This window comes from Notechis scutatus, chromosome 3 (assembly GCF_049901735.1).
Source record: "Notechis scutatus isolate UNSWTSFEM ecotype Mainland chromosome 3, rNotScu1.2, whole genome shotgun sequence".
Classification (NCBI taxonomy): Eukaryota; Metazoa; Chordata; class Lepidosauria; order Squamata; family Elapidae; genus Notechis; species Notechis scutatus.
Genome location: NC_142011.1, coordinates 24,623,172 through 24,647,078, shown reverse-complemented (window position 1 = coordinate 24,647,078; position 23,907 = coordinate 24,623,172). Strand labels below are relative to the sequence as shown.

Below are 23,907 nucleotides of genomic sequence, written 5' to 3'. Positions count from 1 at the left end.
GGAGGATAGTATAGCAGTACATTCACCAAAAACAGCTTATCTCAAGTATCAGCTAATTTCCCCAGTTAATCTTTCAATGCATCCATACTTTTCAGTAGCCATTTGCACCTTTTGATCTTTCCTTTCTTTTCAGGATCTTATCTGTGCTTTCAACTATGTAAAAGGATCTCCTCCAAATGTATTAAAATCATTTAAAAATATCTTTTTTTTCTTGCACATGCTGTATACTAATGGACAAAGCCCAAATATCTGGCTAATAATCTCTTCAATTTCAATTATCTTATAAATTAGCAAATCAAATAATTAGGGGAAACCATTACTTATGAAGGGACTAATAATTGCCAAATTATTCTGTTCACTTTTATTAAGCATTTTATTATTATTATAAATTATTCTGCTGCAGTGTTACTGAGATTCTGTTCTTAACTACCGGTACAGTTTATACCAGACACTTAAAATTTAATTTAATTTAAAAATTGCTTCATCCATGATAATCTGAACAGTTAACAGCAATTAAGTGGTTGGAATGTGAGAGCACCAAAAAAACCACTCTAACCACAAGCAATAGTTTTTCTGTCAATAAAGGAAATCAAATTCCAGTATATACAGTAAGTTATGTTTGGAGGATTTTTTTTTAATAATTATGAATTTGTTGCAGAAAAAACCTGAAGCTGCTTGAAAATTAATTGTGAAGAGTTTTCAAGGAAAAATATCCCTCATTTTTAAACTAGATAACAGAGATCAGAATCAATGGGGACATAATTGGCTCACTGTTTGAAAATGTGGTGTTGTACTTTTAGGACTGCCTTTTCCAAGTACAACCTAGCCAATCCAGTATGGTCATCATGTGAGCAGTTACTCAGCCTCATACATTCAGTAGCATTTATGGCCATTTTCAGCATCCTGATGTCATATGACTGTACTTTACATTTTTGCCAAAAATTGGTTTTTGAGGGAAAAACAAAAAGCCCCATGATGAACAACTGGTTTGCTTCATGACAATGACATTTGCTGAACGATTGCCACAAAAAAGGGCCATCAATCACTTGACCTGTTTTACAACCATCACAACTTATGATCATAATGGCAGGTTCCATTATGGTATAAGTTGAGGATTACTAGAATTACTTTTTAAAGGATAGTAGCATCACACTCACATATCAGGTATCTTAAGTCACAGAATTGCGCACAACTTTTAATATGCTGCTTTATTGTCCCATTATTCCCCCCATGTCATAACAAATGGTTGTATTAAACTAATTCTCTTTTTTAATGTAAAAGCTGCTCCGGGCAGTTGGTAAAGATAGTTGAATTTGAGTGAGGCTATATTCCAACCTCCCACTATCATTTCATTAGCACATGAAATCCCTTTAACCGTTATATAAGTGAATCATATACAAGCAGAAAATGTACACATAAAGATTAATAAGGCTTTTAGGATATAATACAATAAAATCGAATCCTAACAAAAATAACCTTAAGTATATGACTTTAGACTATCATTATTTTTATAATATGGCATTCCAAAATATGGAAGAACTTCTAAAAATACACTGCAAAATAACTAGCAGTAGTGTAGAATAGAAAACTGATAAAATGTTGATAGAAGCATTGATCCAGCAGCAGTAAAATAAAATAGTCCCACAACTCCAATTAGAAGAAACTTATAATTAATCTTTAGAGAGTTCCTCATTCATATTATCTTTAGCAAAATAAAAGATCACACCTGAGATTTGATATAGATTTTCAAGTAAGAAAACAAGATAGAAATAGTATCCAACATCTCTTACATACTTCCAGTCTGTTTAACGCAATATAATCATGTAATAAATTACATGATCGTTTAAATTCTTACAACCCCAATACTTAAAATTATACTGGATTCAGTTTCAAATGAACCTTGGGAAAATCTGTTCAACATTATTATTATTATTTATCTCAAAATAAATTACTATATTAGCCTCTGGAAGTATGCAGGTATTATCTTCACTGAAAGATATATCAGATGTGGACATTGTAACCAATATCCTTAAGTTACCTTTCTATATGCTTTAGGGATTGTCACTGAAAAGTGTCCAGAAATTTCAGTTGATGCAAAATCCAGCAGCCAGACAGTTAAGTGAAACATGTTATTGAGATCATATCATTTGCTCATACGAAGAGTCATATTGGCTTAAAAAATGCTTGAGGGTGCAATTCAAATAGTAATCTTGATTACCTTTAAGCTTTAAATCAGTATTGTTAGTGCCAACAAGTACCACCTGTTGGAAATATTTTAAGCCAAATGTACATTTTCCAGGGACTGTATACAAAGTTATGGAGGGCAGCCACAAAGCCTTGAAAAAGATGCAGATGCTTTATGGTGTTCTCAAAAAGTGACACATAATGTATCAAACACACTCTGTCCTCTGAAGCTAGGTGTCTGTATAGTTCTAGGATGAAGTTCCAGCCCTTGAGTCCATCTGGTCCTATAACAGTTTATTTGTTGATCCACAGCCTTAAAAACATTAGATGGTCCAAAAATAGTGCTCAATTTTTCTACTAGGGCACCAAGTTTTCAGCTGTTTTGCCCAAGGATCTCTTTTAATATTAGTTCTACTATAATAAGTAACGTATACAACTTCAGAACAGCTTCATTAACTCACTAGCTCAATACCCGTGCTTCGCTACGAAACTATGTGGTTAGGCTTAGTTTTTGGGGAGGAAAATAAGGGGGGGAAATTCTGCCTCTGCTACCAGCATCCATCAGTATTCATCTGTCTAGCGTCCTGTCAGTGTGAGAGAGTTGAGGGCTGTTTGGAAACTGAAATATCATTTGCTGTGTGAGCAAGAAGGAGACAGCAAGGAGCCTGGGCGTGGCTTAGCACAACTGTTTTGTACTAAAGCTGCTTGGTACTGTAAAAGTAAAACTTAAACTTCTCTCCTCTGCTTGTGCTTTGCATTTGGAACAAATTTCTTTTCAGGTGGGGAGGGGGAGTAGAATCCTTAGCATCAGAGGGTGTTAATAATATACAAAATAGTAATGCTCTGGTGGTCATTTTGAAAAATCCTTTCTTCATGAGCACCTAGAAGCCAAATTCCAAGTTTGTAGGCTTTATGGTTCTGGAGATTTTGTGATGATGCGTGAGTGGTATTTCACTTTTATGTATATATGTTCAGAATAAAATAGTTTTCTTATTTGACTGGATTGCAAAACTGTAAAAATCTTGAGCTGAGTTTAAATTAAAAATCCAAACTTGCATTTTTGCAAAATCATTGATCATTTTTATTTTCCAGCAATGATCCTAATTGGAATAAATACTGCACATAAATTCTTGATGGTAGTTAGTGCTAATGTGTGCTGAAATATATTGAACTTTGAACGTTTTGTATTACTTTATTTTGTACACTATCTGGGCCATTGGAGTGGTAAGTTTATTTTTTTTAAAACCCTACTATGCAATAGCATTCCTCCTAAAGTCCTCAAAGATCCAACCTTAATATAACTACCTTTTTCAGCAGACCCAGGAACAGGGTAATCTGTGGTCTCCCCCAAGTTTTGGTATTGATTTTAGCCAACTTGTTTTATAAGTTGCAAAACTGCTGTATTAACCTAATTTGGGCTAATGTTTTTACTGTTATTGCCAGACTGTTTTAATTTCTATTAATTTAATTTTAATGCTTTTAAGGAGGATTTGAACATCCAATTTATTCAATGAAACAGTCTGATTAGTGTTGGTGGCCGAGAGTGGACACTGAAAATGGCAGCAGGGCTGTTTTTAAATCTTATTAATAAAGCTAGATGGCAGATAGATTTAATAATACAGTATTTTCATTTTGATTATAGATGTTTCATGTTATATACTAATTTTGTCCCTTTTACATAATTTTAACTGCTGCTTAATTCTAATGTATTTATTTTTATTATGGTTGGATTGTGCCATGGTGATTGTACACATTGTACATAAACCTTTATTGCATTGCTGTCTGTTGCCTAGGGTTTCTATGGCAACTGAGACAGCCTAAAGTCAAATAGATAAGCATTTTAGCAAGTTTTAGCAAGCATCATGGTTAGATCTTGAACCATATATAACAATTACAATACTCATATGACATTTATACTAGTAGTTTATACATAATATATATATATAACAGATGTTTTTGGATTAAGTCTCTCCATATCTTGCTATTGACTATACTGACTAGGATTTATGAAAACTGGAGTTCATCAAGATTTAAAAGACTCCACATTCCCCAACCTTGTTTTATGACACAGCAATCGAAGTGGTAGAGCACAAACTGCTCTAATAATTAACAGTTACCGTATTTGCCGGCGTATAAGACGACTTTTTTGCCCTGAAAAAGATGCCTCCAATTGGGGGGGTCGTCTTATACGCCGGGTCGTCTTATACGCCGGCAAATAGTAATTGGGAAGCACTGCAGCTGCCCGCGGCTGAGGCACTTTTGCGACTTTTTTGCCCTGATTCGTGGAAACGAATCCCGTGAAGCCGAAAGGAGCAGCCAGCCTTCTCCCAGCTCCCAAGGAACGAGGCTCGCACCGCCCGAGCTCCGCTGAGGTATCCAGCTGGGGCTGTCAGGAGTTGTTACCGCTGGCGCGGCTCCGCGCGGCTCCAGTCCGCGTTGCCTCGGGAAGGGAAAGGCAAAACCAGGAGCCGCTGCTGCCATTGCAAAGCGCCGCCGCGGCTCTTCCTTTTGCCTTTCCTTCCCGAGGCAACACGGGACTGGAGCCGCGGAGCCGCGCCAGCGGTAACAACTCCTGACAGCCCCAGCCGGATACCTCAGCGGAGCCCGGGCGGTGCGAGCCTCGTTTCCTTGGGAGCTGGGAGAAGGCTGGCTGCTCCTTTCGGCTTCACGGGATTCGTTTCCACGGTAGACAAAAGTGCCTCAAAAAAAAAAAAAAAGTGCAAAAGTGGAAGGCGTGCGGAAGAGGGGGCGAGTATATAACAAACTATATTTTGAGTGGAAATGTTGGGGGGTCGTCTTATACGCCGGGTCGTCTTATACGCCGGCATATACGGTAAATATAAACCAGCAGTGAATATATTACTGTAGACATAAACATTGCTTAATAAACCTGATTTTTTATAAATCAGCTTTATAAATCAACTTTTTACCAATACAATACAGTTATTATCACGGAAATTCCATTCCATTATTCTGAAAATTCTGTTCTATTATTTTCTTTCCACTTAAATAATTGACAATTTAGAACAGGATAATGCAGAACTCTCTCCAAGGTTGAGTGATTAGCCTGGGACTATTTGGCTAAGTAATTAGCAATTATCAGCAATTATATCTCACAGAATCCCCTTGCTAAGCTTATTAACAAAGTAACTGTTATATACTAATTGAATGCATATATATATGATTAACGTATTTCTTCAAATGATGGTTAGCAGGTTTTACATTTTAGTTTTTTAGATTTTACTTCCACACAATATTTGCCATAAATCATACTGTTCCAGAACTGCTCAGATTATGCTTATAGAAAAACCTCTTAGTAGAGCATCCTTGATGGTGACTGCTCTCCACGTGGCATGAAAGCTTTGATAGGGGGAATCTGGCCATTAGTTCTGAAAAATCTTAAGTTGAATAATAATTAAGAGTCATTTTGTAGGGAAGATGGGTAGCATAAAAAATTAATAAATAATCATTAAAGTAGGTACAAAGACAAATAATAATCTGGGTTTCTCTCTTTAAGAGGTTGGAGCCTTGTGCCTGATTTACTGTTTTTTGAATCTGGCTTTCTGCTATATACTAGAACAGTTTTTGGTTTACTGACTTATGATGGGAATCAGAGGGACAGAAAAGACCCTGAGTGCAGATATTAGTCCAAAATGGATGTTATTCTTATGCATCAAAGCAAGTGATATTCAGAATAAATAGCAGCAATAGCACGTAGACCTCTATACCACGTCACAATACTTTACAGCCCTCTCTAAGCAGTTTACAGTCAGCATATTGTCCCCAACAATCTGGGTCCTTATTTTCCTGACCTCAGAAGCCTGAATCAACCTTGAGCCAGTGAGAATCGAACTGCTGGCAGTCGGCAGAATTAGCTTGAAATACTGGATTCTAACCACTGTGCCATCCTGGCTCTTCAAATGATGGTTAGCAGATTTTACATTTAAAGGAACCCTATCCAGATCTCCTGCTTTAAAGTTTTCAGAGTCCAGCTGACACTCAGGGAGAAGAATTATGGGACAGATAAGTCTATTGTTTAATACAGAAAGTTTTTATAATACAAATTATTGTTTCTTCTTCTGAATTGTTCTTTGTCCCGGTCTCTATTCCGTGTGTGTGTGTGTGTGTGTGTGTGTGTGTGTGTGTGTGTGTGTGTGTGTATACATGTACGTACACGTATGTGGATATATATGTATTGTTTACTATCAGAAGTTGCTTCTTAAGAATTTACTTATATTTACAAAAAAAATCTTAGTTGAACAAAAAGTTAGAAATCAAGCAGCAACTTGATTAACATCACTGTCAAAGAACATTTGCTATAATCAGACAAACTAGAGCATTTAGATACTATCACAATTTCACTTACAACATGCAACATTGCTTCATAGCCACGACTTATATTACCTGTTCTTTATTATTGCTGTTCAATAAGCCAGGTTTCTTTTTCTTTTTAATTGGGCTTGTTGATGAATCTTCAGGGGAATGACCATTAGAAGAGTGTGGTGGACTTGGAAACTTCCTTTTTTGAGCTGTACGTTCAGCAGAGCCAGGATCTTTTTAAAAAGGATTAAAGAATTACAACACTAGAAAATCATAGGGATATTATTACACTTGCACTACCTTTTTTTTTTAAAGCATTCTACTGCCAATATAAAACATGCCCAGAAATCTTAAATTAATTTTAAGATCACATATTCACATGCAAATTTTATCAGTAGTGTGCATTTATGTTAGTTATCACATCCACACACACCTTATTTATCTATATTTGTTAATTATAAAATATATCCATGGATATCTGCTCTTTCCCAACTAGTATAGCTAACCAAGAATTAGCACTGACTTAAAGCCTAAATTCAGGATACATGAAATGTATAGTTAAAATTAAACAGAAAATGTAGACATGCTGTGAAATAGGTTGGTTTAAAGCTACATTCATTGGTTAACTGAGATCAGGAAGTGTACCTCCTGAGATGGGAGAGAAAACCTTATGTCAGGGATGTCAAACTGGCCGGATGCATCACGCATGTCCACCCGTTTTGCAAATGGAAAAACATTGCGAAATGTCACGTGACATGATGAGTTTGACACCCATGCCTTACGTGAACCACCAATAGCAGTATAAAAGCCATAGCAATTTGGGAGGGGTCAGAAGCAAAAACAGGCACATTCCTTGTTTAATTATAAACATGATATATATAAAAGTACCAAAACATCGAACATCAGCTTCTATTTTAATTGAATAGCTAAGGGCAAGATCACATGACTAAAATAATTTTAATTCAGCTTAATTCAAACTAAAAACACTAAACAAAACACAATGTGACTTCATGAAACTTTTTTAATGCAGGTAAATTATTAGATTAGAATTCTGATACGGTCCAATGTAATAGTTCTCTAGCTAGAATGTTTCCTCAAAATACTTCTCATAATATTCCATTTTAGACCCAATTATTAGACTCACATCACCAGAATGTTCCTAGACAATTAGTTCTATTACTATGAACAGAAATTAATGACCAGCAACCCTTCACATGTAAATTTAAGAGCTTGCAAAAACAGTCTAATACAGAGTGTTGAAGTATACAAGGAGAAATTACTACATGCAAATCCTTATTCTTTTCCCAATTTTAAAACTGTAAACAGTTAGACCACCTGTCCTCTTGTGGAACTGGAACAACAAGCTCCAAATTCTTTCCCATAAGAAAAAAAACAATGACTCTGTTTCTTTAGTTTGTGTGTTTCTAAACAACAACATTTCCCAACATCTTATTACGTTAGTAGTATGTGGAGGAGCAATGTAAATAAATACAGTGATCAAAATACATAAAATGAATAATATGTATTTTTCATAATACATATTTTTTTCGAACAGAACAGAATAATGTGCTCTGGGAATTCAGTCCATATCCTGGACCAGTCCATTTGAGACAAAACAAAATCCCACAGGTGAAAGAGTTACAACCATTCCAAATAAATGAAATAATGTAGCTAAAAACAGATTTCTTTTTCTTTTTCTATAAAAATCTGGATGGCCACTGGCAGCAAAGACTTATAGAAAATATAGCTAGTTGCTGCTATGTAACAATTATTCCATTTTTTAAGAGTCCAGATGTTGTAGACTTCCACTTAGTTTTCTTTCAGCTAAAAAAATTGCTCTGAATAATTAATTGAAAGGATTATAAGGAGACATAAACTGCATTCATCTTCAATTAATTACCTATGGCAGAATATACAAAATTAATTCCAGTTAGTCTGCTAGGGGGCTACTATGTTCTAAAACAAAACTTCAGTTTCTAATTTGCTTGTCCATCTAATCTTGCAGACAGTCAGAAACACGGATTATCTCCTTACATTTGTAAAGATTCAATTACAGATTACATTCCTTCCACCATGACTGGTTTCTACCAACAAGTAAAAAAAGGAAAAATAATAGCAGTTTCTTTCTGTTTATGTAGAGGAAGCAATTAGCAAAAAGAAAGGAAAACCTTGGAAACACACCAAAAACAACCCTCTCTGCCTAGCTGTCAGCATTGACATCTTGAATGAAATTCTTTACATTAATTACAGTACACAGAATATAGCACAGAACAAAAAATTATTCATGAGCCATACACACATCCAAGATCAGCAAAGTAACTCTTTACATTTGAAGTGCAAAACAAAAACTGCAGCAAATAGACAAAAAAAGTCTAATTAAGTTCAAGCATGCTCCTGCAGCAAAGTGCACCATGGCTTATATCAAATGTGCACAATAGCATGAATAGACAGTAAATATTGTACATACATACCCACACACAATTCTAAGATTACTAACTTAACCAGCAAAGTCTTTTTTTTACATTTTAAAATGTTTTCTAAAGACTCCACGAACGGCTAAAAATAATGCTGTATAACAACCACAAGGAAAAACAAATGGCACCAAAGCCCAAACCTCCAAGAGTCTACCAAATTCAAGCAAGGCATCAACATAGACAACATAGACAACATTATTTTTAATGATTCTGATAACTGAATTATCATTTCATCTTTCTTCACTACGGTAGTTAGATGAGCGGCTATAAAAATGGTTTAACTTGAGCTGACCAAAAGCAGGAGGTGAAACCTACTGATTTTAAGATCCAGAAGTTCCTCACAATGTACAGAGGCTTCCATCCCAAGTCCAACACCCAAAGAATGGACACTAGCCAGAAAGGGGGGCAGGAGGGGTCTGGTGAGTATCAAAACCACCGGGATGAAATCCAGACCATCCAGGAGTATATCAATAAGATGGCACCCAAAATGAGAATGTCTGAGGCAGCAGTAGACATGGAAGGAATATCAAGAAGAAGAAATGCTATGGCAAGGCAAAATCCCACAGGACATAACTTTGCAGGTGGTTAACATTGAAAAGTCTATCAGCAGCTGAAAAGCCCTGGACAAAAAGACAAAATTTGATTATAGCAGCACGAGACCAGGCACTAAGCACCAGATCCATAAAACAGGAATCTACTAAAAGAGACAGGACCTGAGGTGCAGATTATGCAGGGAGGCATCAAAGGAATCTAATACATAGTGGCAAGGTGTAAGATGCAAGCAGGAACAATATAGACTGAATGGTTAAATCTAGGAGCCAGCATTGTATGCAGAAACAGATTCCACAGACGGTCACAGAGAATAAAAGGGTTACGATCCTATGGGACTTCTAGATCCAGATGGACAGGCAGATACTGATCCATCAACCAGACATCGTAGTAGTAGACAAGAATCAGAAGACAACAATGGTGATAGATGTAACAGTGTCAAGTGACAGCAACATCAGGAAGAAAGAGAAGAATCAGGCCCTGAAGGAGGAACTAAAAAAGATATGGAAAGTAAAGACCTAAGTGGTCCTAGTCATGTAGGAGCACTTGTGACTTCTAAACTGGGAGAGTAGCTCCTACATTCAGACATCCACAGCTTAGCTTTCTTACATTTCTGTCTTTCATTTCTGTGTATGTATTCATTACATCAATCTCCCAAACTCTACCAATTCATTTATACCTATTACATCCTCCTCCTCTCTTTTGGCTACACTATTTTTTTATTTCTTTCATTTTTAATTTATGCTCTTTGATTCTGTAATTTAGAAACTGAATGTGGTTGACCAAACGTTGAGAATAAAAAAAACTGCATATGAAGTTAGAAAATATCTGTAACCATGCAACTGGTTCTTAGCTATAGCTCTCCCTCCCACAATAATAATTCTACCTTACAGTTATTGTGAAAACTTTACTGTTTGCCCAAGGGAACAGTTAGAGCAGCCATTTCTTTCCCATTTTTTAAAATACAGAATTATAACAATAAGCATATTTCATTATATAACTACCAGAAATTAACTCTTTTAAGTTTTCTAATTTTCTATGTACAATATATAATGAGCCACCAAAAGACTGGAAGTCCATATGGATTATGTTCTGCAATGCTATCTGTAAAGCTTTGACCTTCAATCTAGGAAGGAAAACTAACACAGGGTGATCATCAATGACTATGAACAACTGAGGTAAATGTCTTTTCTTCTTCAAATATAGATATTAACCATATGCATTAACTCCATTAATGTACTATCATGGTCATATGACTGCGATTTGCAACCTTCTGTGCCAGCTTCTAACAAGCAAAGTCAATGAGAAAGTTGCAAGTTGTGGTCATGTAAAGTTCTTCCTTAAGGATCCACACAGTCCTCACTGACTACAACCAGGATTGCAGTAATATGTTTTCTTTTGATTAATTATCATGTTTGTTAACAAGAGTTTCTGATCCCAACTAGCATCATTAAGTGTATTATACCTGTATTATAACCAAACAGAAGGCAGAAGAAAAAACAGAAGAAACAAGAGCTGAATGTGAGTAAATTCAAGACAGACATTTATTGTGTGTTATTTCCAGATGGCAATCAAGAACGCTTAGATCATAGAAGCAAGTTTAATAGCTAAATGATAAAGTTTCATAGAAATTGTAGAAGTTGAAGTTTTGTGGCAAAAAGTATAAAGTAAATCTTGGATACAATGTAAGCAGCAGTAGAGGCTGTGACAATGGAAAAAAGAAGGGGTTAAGAAGTTCAGACTGATAAAATTCAAGCAATGTAGTTCATGCTCTAAATACACTAGGATTCAAGAGCAATTCAAGGGCAATATTTATGAAAGAAACAGAGAAACTGTACAAAACAAAACAAAACAAATCTGCATTACATACAGGAAATTGGAAACCAATGTGAAAATGAACACGTTGCTTAATCATAGTTCTTCAAATATTTGTCTGTCTGGGTTTTTTTGGTGTGTGTGTGTGTTGCAGATATCCTCATACAGTTCTAGAGCTAAGCTGCATTTTGATACACCTAGATGACACCCACCTATTTTATATGCCTTTAGAATTCATTTTTATCAGCTCCCTGAGGATGCAATAGAAAGAAAATCCTGATATTACAGACAATGGACAAGTAGGAAGAAAGGAAGGATTCAGTGAATTGAACAACTATAGTGAAACTGAAGTAAATTGTTTTTTAATGATCTCTATCCATCGCACATATATGGTAATTAACATACAAAAACCCATCATTTTGTATCTAGATGATAGTAATGAAAAAAAGAGACAGACTGGTAATTTGACAAATATTAAAAAGCAGAACTCCATTCACAGTAGCTTCAGAAATTACCACTGTTCTAAGTGAATGGATTTAGCATCCACTAAAGGAAGCTTTAATAATGATGGGGCAAAGCTAATGGTTCTATTAAATGATTCTACTATGATGAAGTCTGCAAACCATTCTGATAATCATGTTTCCCAGAACAGTAAATGCTGTTAAAATGAAACTGCCCTATCAACATAAAATAGTATAGCCCAGCGAACATCAGAGACACTTATATTTGACTTTTGGATAAAGAAACGGAACAGTAAAACAATATTCTGAGTGAAAAATCCATATTTTTGTTTTATCTTAGTTCAGATTTTGTAAGCTGCCTAGGGCCCATTGGAATAGACAACCCTAATAAATGTAATGACACAAATGAACAAAAATGGGAATAACCTTAGAGAGAAAGTGATGCCTAGATGCAATACCCAATGAAAAGAAGTATGTCATGCATCCAGGCAAGCTGAAACTGGCTAAAAATGAACAAAGATCAGATACAAAAGCAGAGGTATAGTTAGGCTAAAAGCTAAGAGTATTCATTTGTTAAAGCTGAAAGCACAAGAGACTTCATGATGGAGGAATCAGATCAAATAAGGTAGAAATACTAACAATCTCTTAAAAGAGACATGAAAACACAAACCATTACTCTATTGGAAGATAAACTGCAGTAACTGAAAATAACACCTTTAATGGGAATACAAAAACAAACTTTTAAAAAGACAGACAATATTAATTGAAAGACAGTAACTAGGAGGCTTGAGACGATAAATAGTTCAAGTGAGCACAAATTTAAAGAAATGTCATTCTGCTTCACAAAAATTCCAAGCTCAGATTATCTTGCTGTCAGAAGTGTATTGAGACAGCATACTATAAAGTATAAGGGGAGAAAAGCAAAGAAAAGTTGATTCTGAGAAATTGGATACTGCTAATACATTTTTAGGTCAATGTAGGTTAGACATTAAATTAGTGGATCCGATCAGAACTCAAGATGAAAATATATGTAGTCCTCATCTTACAACTTACAACCACAATTGACTGGATCCCCATTTTTACAACCATTTTACATGGTCAATAAGCAAATCACATGGCGGTTAAGCAAATCACACATTTGTTATGCGAATTTGGTTGGAAAACCACAAATTATGATTGCATGACAAGATACTGCAGCTATCATAAATGCAAGCCAGTTGCCAAACACCTTAATTGTATTCATGTGACCACAGGGTTGGTACAATGATTGTAACTTTGAGGACAGGCTGTAAGTCACCTTTTCCAACCATCTTCAAACTTCAAAAAATGGTCATGAGTCAAGGTCTACTTTTAGATCCTTATTGGAAAGCAATTTGCCAGTAGATGGAGCCAAACAGTCAACTGATGCACTTTACTCATCATGAACTTCTTTTTCTCCCTGGTGAAGCCAGAATTTTAAGAGTGTGTTGTGTTTCCTTAAATAGTTCCTAAGTAGAATCCTGGTCACAGGGATGAATAGAGAATAATTTGCAAAAGTCCAAACTACTGATGATATTGCAATGGATGGTGCTATAAGTGTGATTGACTCAGAAGGCATTTAAAACAATATCCTTATTGATGAATGATATTGCAAATTAACCCTCACTTTGAAGAGGCATTTGCTGGTTCCAAAGCTGCTGAAAACTACAATTAGTAATAAAATTTAGCAACATGTTTTCTTCATGAAGAGAAAATATTCCTAAATGCTATTCCAACAGCAATAAAAAAGAAATGAAGAGAATTATGGTTAAGTCCTAGGAACACACCTGTGAGATACCATTTTCTAGGTCCATCAAAATATAATTCAACTCTAGAACACTCTAAAGATTCTGCATCAAAGAAACCTATATCACAAAGAAATGAGGAATTTTTCTTCAAGACATGAAGATAGAGAAATATATGATTTTGGCAATATGTTTTTGGTGATCTCCAGATGTGTTGGACTACAATCCCCAACATTCTTAGGAAGCAAAATGGGAGTTATAATACAAAACACAAAAAGGCAATAGGTTTGCATAGGTTAAGCTACTTTAGGGATGGAGGGAAAAGAATTATAACAAGAGAACTGTGTCAACTCATAAAATATTTCTATGGTCTTTTAAGAGTTGCCAACAAAAAGGGAGGGGGGAACAGTGGGCAAATTGCATTCCACAAATGTTTTCAAAGATAGTTTCTAGGTGACCAAAGTTTCTGCCGGGCAAAATTATAACTGGAGAGTATGATTGATGACTCTTGGCTATGGATGTGCCCCATTGGAGAATATGAATACACCCAGGGAGTGGGGGAAAACCAGGGTCAAGGGTGACAGTGAATGATGTGTCTCAGAGTCAGTTACACCCAGGCAACGGCAGCATGTTTACTCCTAATAAATCTTTAAGTTTTGAAAATTCGGCTAGAGACTCATGATTTAAATGGGGTAACTACTGAAGCAGTCATAGCAAGATACGACCTGAGTTTTCAAAAGCAAAGGTGCACAATGAAAAATAATATACAAAATATTGTGAATTAGTATGTCTGTGAACCATAGTCAAATGCGGCTTAAGTGACAGTGTGTTTCAGGAAATCAGCATAAGGAAAGGCAAAATAAAGCTTTGAAAAATACAGCAATATAAATAGCACTTATATACCACTCCATTGTGCTTTTACCGCAATCTCTGAGCGATTTATAAATGTCAGCATATTGTCCTCAACAATCTGGGTCCTCATTTTACTGACCTCAGAAGGATGGATCTGAGTCAACCTTGAGTCAACCCAGCCGGTCAGGATTGCTGATGGACAAGTTAGCCACAAGATTGCATTCTAATCACTGTGCTACCACGGCTCTTCAAATTTGCCTTATTAAATTTCAGTAAAGTAAAATACAAAATAAGTTCATTACATATTCAGAATGAATTATGTACACGAGCAAAGGAAAAAGTTATTTAAGTATATAGATGTTATTAAGCAGTACTCAAAGTTTTTTATTGGCATAAAAAACTTCAAGGAAAAAAGAATTATTAGCTGAATGGGTTTTAAGAAACAGGCACAAAACTGGTTTTATCCTTAGTACCAAGTAGAAAGGGCGTTGGTACTTACCTGACATGCCCGTTCTCTTTGAGCTGTGAAGAGCATCCAGTAGTGGGAGGTGCTTCAGTCTCTGCATGTCTAGGCTGGGCTTAATTTGTGGAACGCTCCTCCTCCTCCACGGGACTCCTCCCCAGCGTTCCTCAGTTTTGGCGAAGATGAGAGAAATAAACGTCCTCGTCCTCAATGCCCTAACAAATTCGTTGGCCGAAACAGGACCCCACCAGACGGAAAAAGGGTGGGGCTGGATGTTCTTCACAGCTCAAAGAGAATGGGCGTGTCAGGTAAGTACCAACGCCCTTTCTCCCATGAGCTGTTCAGAGCATCCAGTAGTGGGACATACCAAAGCTTGGCCTGTCCTACGGGAGGGACTCTGTCTGGCCTGGAAACCCCTCCTGGTCCCTGTGGACCTGAACTCTTCTGCCAAAGGAGGCCTCAGCGGATGCAAACACTTTATAATGCCTAATAAATGGCGATGGAGAGGCCCAGGTTGCGGCTCGACAAATTTCAGTTATTGGTGCCTGTGTGGCCCACGCTGCCGATGTTGCAGCGCTCCTTGTTGAATGAGCTGTTATGCCCCTGGGCACCTGCAGTGATTGAGTCTGATACGTTTTTGCGATCGCGGCCCGTAGCCAACGGCCTATTGTAGAAGATGTGACCTTGCATCCCTGAGTGTTGGGCTGAAACGACACAAATAAGGCTTCCGATTTTCTGAAAGTTGCTGTGCGGTTAATATATATTCGCAATGCTCACCTCACATCAAGCCTATGCCATTGTAGTTCCAACCCTTGGGATGGTCTGGGACAAAAATTAGGAAGTATCAGCTCTTATGGCCTATGAAAAATTGAGTTAATTTTGGGAATAAACGTAGGATCAGGACGAAGGACCACCCGGTCAGAATGGAAAACACAAAGATCTTGTCTGATAGACAAAGCTGCAAGTTCCAAAATACGACGAGCAGAAGTGATCGCTAAAAGGAAAACTACTTTATACGTCAGAAATTGGAGACTTGACGATTTCAAGGGTTTGAAAGGGCCCTTAGTGAGTGCGACGAGGACCTTGTTAAGGTCCCAGGTGGGATAACGGTGTACCGCTGGAGGGTGTAAATTTGTGGCTCCTTGAAGGAAACTCCATATGTGTGGATGATGGGAAAGAGATAGTAGACCTTCACAAGTGAGAACTGACACCAAGGCCGCCACCTGTCTTTTCAACGTATTAGGTGATAATCTCTTGTCAAGTCCCTCTTGCAAGAACTGTAAGATTTGAGCCACAGATGGAGAGATGGGATCAATTTGAGACTTGGTACACCATTTGCAGAAACTGGACATTGTGGCATTGTAAATGCGAGTTGTTGAGGGGCGTCTGGCGGCTTGGATGGTGGCGATAACTCTGTTGGAAAACTTTTCGCTCTTCAGACGACTCCGCTCAACCTCCAGATGGTCAGGTGCAACCACTGAGGGTCCGGATGTTGAAGGGGTCCCTGGGGTAGCAAGACCCTGTCTGGCAGAATTCTCCATGGTGTTGATATGGATAGACTGCGGAGGTTTGCAAACCAAGGCCCTCTGGGCCAGTAAGGAGCTACTAGAAGCAGCTCCGCCCTCTCGTCTAGCAGTTTCTGGATGACCTTGGGAAGCAGTGGAAATGGCGGGAATGCATACAGAAGTCCTGGGGGCCAACGACAGCGGAGCGAATTGAAGTTCTCAGCTCTTTGCGAGGGGTACCTGGAAAAAAATATTGGGAGCTGAGCATTGAGGGGGGAAGCGAACAGTCCACCACCGGCTGTCCAAATGTCCTGACTGCCTCTTGAAACAGGGTCGGATGGAGGCGCCACTCTGATTGATTGATCGTGGCCCTGCTTAGCCAGTCTGCCTGTGTATTCGACAGGCCCAAAATGTGCTCCGCTCTGATGGAAAGTAGGTTGCTCTCCGCCCAACGACACAAGCGCTCCACTTCCCGCATGAGATGTTTCAACTGTGTGCCCCCCTGTTTGTTTATGTGAGCTTTGGCTGTTATGTTGTCGGTCAATATTAGTATGTGCTGATTGCGTACCTGTGGCAGGAAGCTGCGGAGAGCCAGATGTACTGCTTGAAGCTCCAGCCAGTTTATGCTGCACGACTGTTCTATGGCAGACCAGCGGCCTTGGGTTGTGAGCGATTGATCGTGCGCTCCGCATCCAAACAGGCTGGCATCGGTGGTGATGGTAAGTCTGTGTGGCTCTTTGAAGAGGCAGCCTCTGTTGATGACTGGTCCACCAGAGGAGAGATATGAGGATCTTTGATGGTACCCTGACCTTGTATTTGGAGTTGCTTCGGCCGGAGCGCAGGTACGGGAGCAGGAACCACTGGAGGGATCTAGTGTGGAGCCGGGCCCAAGGGATGATAGATATACATGAGATCATCTTGCCTAACAATTTTGATAGTTCTGCTAGGGACACCCTCTTAAGACCCCTGATCTTCTTAACTAATTGCTAAATGCTATTTAGTCTATCGGCTGACAGATAAACTTTGCCTTCCACCATATCTATGACTGCCCCCAGATGGGTTAACTGAGTCGATGGTGTTTAATGATCTCTTTTTCCAATTTATTGAGAACCCGTGTTGTTGTAGCGATTGTAATGTGTTCTGAGTATCTCTGACTGCTTTATGATCGGAAGATGACAAAATCAAGATGTCATCAAGATAACACTGGAGTCATATGGGGATATCACGGAGATGAGCAGCTAGCGCTGCGAGAACCTTCGTGAAGGTCCTGGGGGCAGAAGCTAGTCCGAAAGGAAGGACCACATATTCGAAATGGTGGTTATTATAACAGAATCTCAGAAATTTCTAGTGGGAAGGCCGAATAGCAATATGCAGGTACGCCTCCGTCAGATCTATGGACGTAAGGACGTCCCCCTTTCTGATGCAAAGTAAGATAGATTGCAGGGTGTGCATTTTAAAATTGCGAAATACTAAGAAACGGTTGAGATGTTTCAGATCCAATATTGCTCTCCACCCCCACCCCCCGAACTTTTGGGAACATCATAAAGATGTGAATAGAAACCTCACCCTCGTTGATTGGTAGCTACTGGTTGGATGGCTCGTATGTCCAGTAGATGATGGATAGCTGTTTCCATAAGATTACGTTTAACTGGATCTCTGGAAACAGGGCATGACATGAAAAAGTCTGAGGGAGTGGATTGAAACTCCAGTGCAAGACCAAATCTGATCGTGTCTCTGACCCAGGAATCAGACGTTGAGGAGTCCCATTGGTCTGCGAATAATTTAAGGCATCCGCCAATGGGAGCCGGGTCCAGGGAGTTATCTTGGATGCCGGAAAAACCTATTTCCTGCTCCTCGAAAGGGTCTCTTGGATTGGCAACCCCTTCTGTTCCTATCCCCGAAGTCGGACCTCTCTGGCTGCTGCCCTGATCTGAAAGATGGGGGTCTCTGGTATCTGGGTGAGAAGAATCCCTGATAAAGGGCCGGAATGATCCCCTCTGAAAGGACTGGGGGTTTCTAGAATCTGACTTCCGAAAAAGGGAAGATAGAATTTTCTTTTTGTTTCGGGTTTCGATTAGCAGCGGGTCGAGGGCAGGGCCAAAGAGTCTGTCTCCCACAATAGGAGATGAAGCCAGCTTGCATTTGTGCTTAATGTCCGCTTGCCAATGTTTTAACCATAGTAAGCGTCGCGCTGTGACATGTGAGGTAATGGCCCTGGCTGAAAACTTGACCGCATGATAAGTTGCATCAGCTAAGAATTCAGCGGCTGCTATAAGTTTTGCAATATCTTGGTGCGCTCTAATGTTGGAATTAGGGACATGCTCCCGTAAGAGACGGAGCCACCTGAGAGAAGCACGGGTAAAGAAGGAAGTGGCCGTGGCCACTCTGATGGCCCACGCCTCACACTGATGGGCCCTGCGTAGGGCAAGCTCGGCTCATTTTTCCTCCAGCTTTAATGCCTCCAGCGCTACACTGGGAATGGAGGACGAGGACACTAATCCCACTATAGGTTAGTCTACCTCGGGAGTATTCAACAATTTTGAGAAATCAGGGGCCAAATTAAAATATTTCCTGTCATATCCTGTGGGGGCAGGGTACACCGCTGCAGATGCCCACTGTTTCTGTACCAGGTCTGAAAACATGTGAGGAACTGGAATCACATCTGCCTCAACTACCGGTTGGTTGAAAATTAGATCTTCTGGGACTTCCGGTTTGCAGGGCTTCGGCGGCGGCAGGAATCCACGATCGTGCGCGGTTTCTGCTTGCACTTGCCACTGGAGTGCCCCAATCCAGCCGGATTCAAGGCTATAGTTATCCCGTAGAGGTAACTGAAGATAGGGGAGATCCGGCAGGGGTCGGGGGGAATCGCAACCCCCCTTCTCAGCCGGCTTAACTCCCTTTTCCGAAAGTGGTGGAGCGGCAGTCAGAAATGGCCACCACAAAGAAGCTCTCATCTGGAAAAGAATGTGCAGGAGGAAGCTGAGAAAGTGAAAGTTTTTGGCTGACTGGGATAACAAGCAACATTTAAAATACCCTGGAATTTAAATTTCATCAAAGATACATCGCTCCCAAAGATCTGGAAGCAGCGAATGAAAGTGAAAAGGGAAAGTTTTTTTCTCTTTCTCTCCTTCCTTACGATGACAGCAGATGAATGAGAAATTGGAAAAACCCGCTTTGGCATCAGCAGGTAATTAAACTGGAAAATTAAAGCCAAGGGGACAATAAAGATTTCTGAACATTGGGGGGAAAAAAATCTTTTTTTTGCTGTAAGTGGGAAGGGAGAGGAAAAGAATTAAGATTAAGATTTTGCTGGAGGAGGCTGCTTGGAGTTTACAAGACTAGAGCTAAATTGTAACAAGACTTCTAAAAGATACATTTTAATTGGAACTTTGCAATTGTAACCCCAGGAAGAGAAAGTGTAAAAAGAAGAAAGTGTTAAACGAAACAGTCTGTGTGTATTTGGGTTGCTTGGTGACTTTGGGACCTTTGGAAACTATTATTTGAAAGACTAAAAACATTTGGGTTGTTTAAAAAATTTTCTACAATGGCATTACTTGTCGATGAACTGAAAATGGAATTCAAAAACTATAAAGAAGAGGAACAAGAAGGGAAGGGCTCTTTTGGCTCCGTTTTTCATTTCTTAGAAATGGCGATTTCTACTTATGAGAAATTACAAGACCAAGAAGATTGGGATGAAGAAGAAGCCATCTTTAATGAACAAGCAACTCTAGCTGGGGAAGAAAAGGGAAAGGGGGGAAAGAGAATGGAGAAATTAAGATTTTAAAAAACAACCCAAAAAGGGAAAAATAAGGTCAAAAGTCAATACAATGTCAGAAACCAACAGAAAAGAGGAATACAGAAGAGGGTGGAGATCAAGAGACAAAGGGGTAAGAAGGCTAGACTGGAGAAGCAAAGAGGGAAAAAAGGGAAGAGAAGCTAGAAAGGTTTGAAACAAGATGTAAAGAAACAGGATTTATTTAGAGATAATGGGTAAAAATATAACTAAAAAAGAGATTCTGCAAAAGTACATAAGACTATATTGTTGTATTTATATTTGAAATAATGTTAGAAAATTGGAACAATATATGATTATAAAATGGGATAAAATATTTAATGTAATTTAGTGAAATTTTCTTTTCTTTTTTTAATAAAATAAATGAAATGAAATATGAGAGAATTGCACTAAGAAGTAATGGGAACATTTTAATTTCATAATACTTTAAAATATAAGTGAAACGGGGAGGAAGTAATTAAGCAAAATTTATAAGGGTGCCCACAGAAGCATGATATCTATTTGAAAAGGAATGTGTAAAATGTTTAAGACTTAAATGAATATTAATTTTAATGATAGAGTCTAATTGCTATGGATTATTGTTTTAATTATATTATAAACTTATAATTTTTTCTTATTTTAAAATATAGTATGTAGCTTTAGAATGTACTACGCAGAATCCGAATGAAAATTATGTATTACTTTAAGTGTTAAATTTAGGGGAAAGATATAAAGGCATCATACTCCAATCAGTGATTACAGGAGAAATTTTGTGTTAATGAGAAAAGATAATAGACAGCTGAAACAGAACAGACAAAGGATATAAGTATAATGATTTAAATTGAGATGAAATAAATAAAACAGAATTAAGAGAGTAAAAAGAGGGGAGAAGCTATATAGAAAATGTAGAATGGTAAATAAATGGTATATAAAAGTGAGCATAAATTTGAATTTATGTCTGTACAAAAAGATGTAACCCAGGACTAAGCCGCTTTCCAAAAAGATGTTTTATGTTTTCATGTTTTGTGTTTTGTTTATGTTTGTTTATTGAAAATTAATAAAATTCTTTAAAAAAAAAAAAAGAAAATTAGATCTTCTGGTCCCACTTCTGAAGGAGTTGGAGTGGTAGAAGGGGCCGACTTGTTCAGGCGTGCAATGTTTTTTGCCTTAAACAAAAGTGATCTGAATAGTTGTGGGCGGAATAAGCCTGAAAATACCGGTTGATCAGGAACAAGGCCCTCATCCTCAGACATCCCACTTTCTAGGGGGTCTGCTTCTGACAGGGCCGGGTCACTGTCTTGTATTGATCCTGACCCAATCTGTTCCATTTGATCAATGTGATCCACTTCTTCTGCCTCCTCCTCCTCCTCCTGCGGCCCCTGGAGGGGCATGTCCCCCTGAAAGTGTACCTGGGTATAGTGTTGCTCCGATCTGGTCAACGACCTTAGAGATTGAGAATCATAGTCAGTGGTTATCGGGTGTTCCCTGGTCAGAACTGCATGTTGAAAACCTGCTGCAATTCCCTGGCAGATTGCCAGCTCCATCCATGCCTTCATTCTCTCTGGAACTTCCTCTGGAAGAATGTCGTCCTGTCGAAGACCGGCAGCCGTCGGAGTGAATGTAGCTTCAGGAGCCCTTTGCGTGGTCTGTGTTACAGGTAACTGGGCCTGTTGACTCTGGGAAACCAAGCTGTGTCTGGATGAGAGGGAGAGATCTAGGGGAGGAGGAGGATGGGAAGAGGTAGACGGTACTGGACTGGGGGGCAGAAGGTCCTGTGAGGCCCTGTGTGCCTCCCTTGCACACCCATCTATTTGCTTTTCTAATGCTTTATGGCACCTGTTGGCATTCTTTTCTGAAGCTTTAGAATGACCTTTTGTCTGCTTGGATTTGTGCTGAGATTTAGCTTTGACCCTTGATGTTGAGGTCTGAGAGCTACTACCGCCTGCCATTTTGAATTGAAAGAGATGCAGTATGCTTGTTATTCAAAGCGATACTGCTGAGGCGGTTGGCACGTCCAGGGGCCTGATCCAAGAAGGGACTAGTTGCCCTGATAATATCTTATCCCCTTGTTTTGTTTTGTTTTTTGTTTTGTTTTTTCAATTAAGATATATGTATATATAATATGAATCATATCACAGTAATAATATCTTTCCTTAAGATATTAATACTGAATATATTATTATTATTATTATTATTATTATTATTAAGAATGAAAGTCACTACACACACACACACACACACACACACACACACGTTTTCTGAGGTTTTCGCGGGTATTTGTATGTGGATCTTTGGTTATTCGGGTTTTCTCCCGCGTAAGATTGGAAGTATCTAGGCAACGTTTCGATGAAGTCTCATTCATCATCTTCAGGCTTCTGTCTTCAGCTCTGTGCTTCTCAGAGCTGAAGACAGAAGCCTGAAGTGATGAATGAGACTTCATCAAAGCGTGCCAGATACTTCCAATCTTACGCGGAGAAAACCCGAATAACCAAAGACACACACACACACACACACACACACACACACACACACACACACACATATATTAATAGAGAAACAGCTTGATAAGAGTGAATATCCAAACAGCCAAATTAAGAACGCCTGAAAGGCCAAGATAATAAAGGGAGGCCTTCAACAGGTTCCCTGCACAGGCAGACACGGGCCTGGGTGCTCGCTGTTGTGCCGCTGGGTAAGGCTGTGAGGGTTAAGCCAACAATAATACATGGATGGCCTCGAATCTAATAAGAAAACGAGGTGTAATAATTCCTTTGGTTATCAGAAGGAAAAACCTCTGATCGGGAAGGAAAACTACCTCACACAGCTTGAGTTACAAATAGCGCGGCCATGCATTTTTTTTTTTTTTTTAAGGTAAAGGCAAAAATAATGGCTATTATTTTTGGTGCACGCACGCTTCCCAGCAACAAACTCCAGCCGCGTGGGGAAATGCCTCCGATGGCTTCTCCTTGTGGCTAAAAGGAACGGCGGGGGAAGGGGTGGAAAGAATTCTTACTGCTTTCCACACCAAGACAGCATTCTGAGGGGGAAACTCAACAATACGACTCGGATGAGAGCGAAAATGCCCACGCCGCTATTGCCGATATAAAGAAAGGCAATGCGGAATCACAATGGCAGGGGGTAGAACAAGCAGATGGGGGGGGCTTGGAGTAATGCCGAAGCCGCCCGCCGTTTTGGACACGAAACAGCGCTGCCTGAAAATGCAAATGATCTCAGACGACCAGATAGAGAGAGCTAACGTCGGGAGATCGTAAAGTGATTTGGAGGCTAAAAGCCTGAAAAAAACAAACTGGACTATATCCAAACCTGAGTAATACTACTGTTTCGGCCAAGGAAGAACAAAAAGCACTGCCTATCCACAACGAGGCTGAGCCAAAACTGGGGAACGCTGGGGAGGAGTCCGGTGGAGGAGGAGGAGCGTTCCACAAATTTAAGCCCAGCCTAGACATGCAGAGACTGAAGCACCTCCCACAACTGGATGCTCTGAACAGCTCATGGGAGAAATTCATGCTTAGAATGTTTTTACACACCTTTGGATCGAGTGGAGATATCCATCCCTTCCACTACGTCCTGCTCTGCTTTTATTTCTTCTTCAGCCAAGCTGTAAAATTAGAGAAATTTTGATGTTCACATATTTATATTCATTTGATGTTCGCATATTTATATTCATTACAGTTTAAAAGTGAAAGAGAAAACAAAACATGTCCATGAAGAATCTCAGTCATCCAGATCAT

At 39.0% G+C, this 23,907-nt stretch overlaps 1 protein-coding gene across 14 annotated transcripts in view; it reads right to left on the bottom strand.

The window, feature by feature from the left end:
* ZMYND8 (zinc finger MYND-type containing 8) overlaps nt 1-23,907 on the bottom strand; it is a 111,370-nt gene that overhangs the window by 39,258 nt on the left and 48,205 nt on the right. For 12 of the 14 annotated variants that reach the window (XM_087959314.1, XM_087959320.1, XM_087959315.1 and 9 more), the window contains 2 exons: nt 23,704-23,774; nt 6,589-6,737 (listed from right to left, as the gene is read on the bottom strand). In XM_087959314.1, the coding sequence (XP_087815440.1) occupies nt 6,589-6,737; nt 23,704-23,774 (220 nt within the window). The remainder of the gene's footprint in view (nt 1-6,588; nt 6,738-23,703; nt 23,775-23,907) is intronic. The other 2 variants (XM_087959327.1, XM_087959328.1) reach the window with 1 other exon arrangement.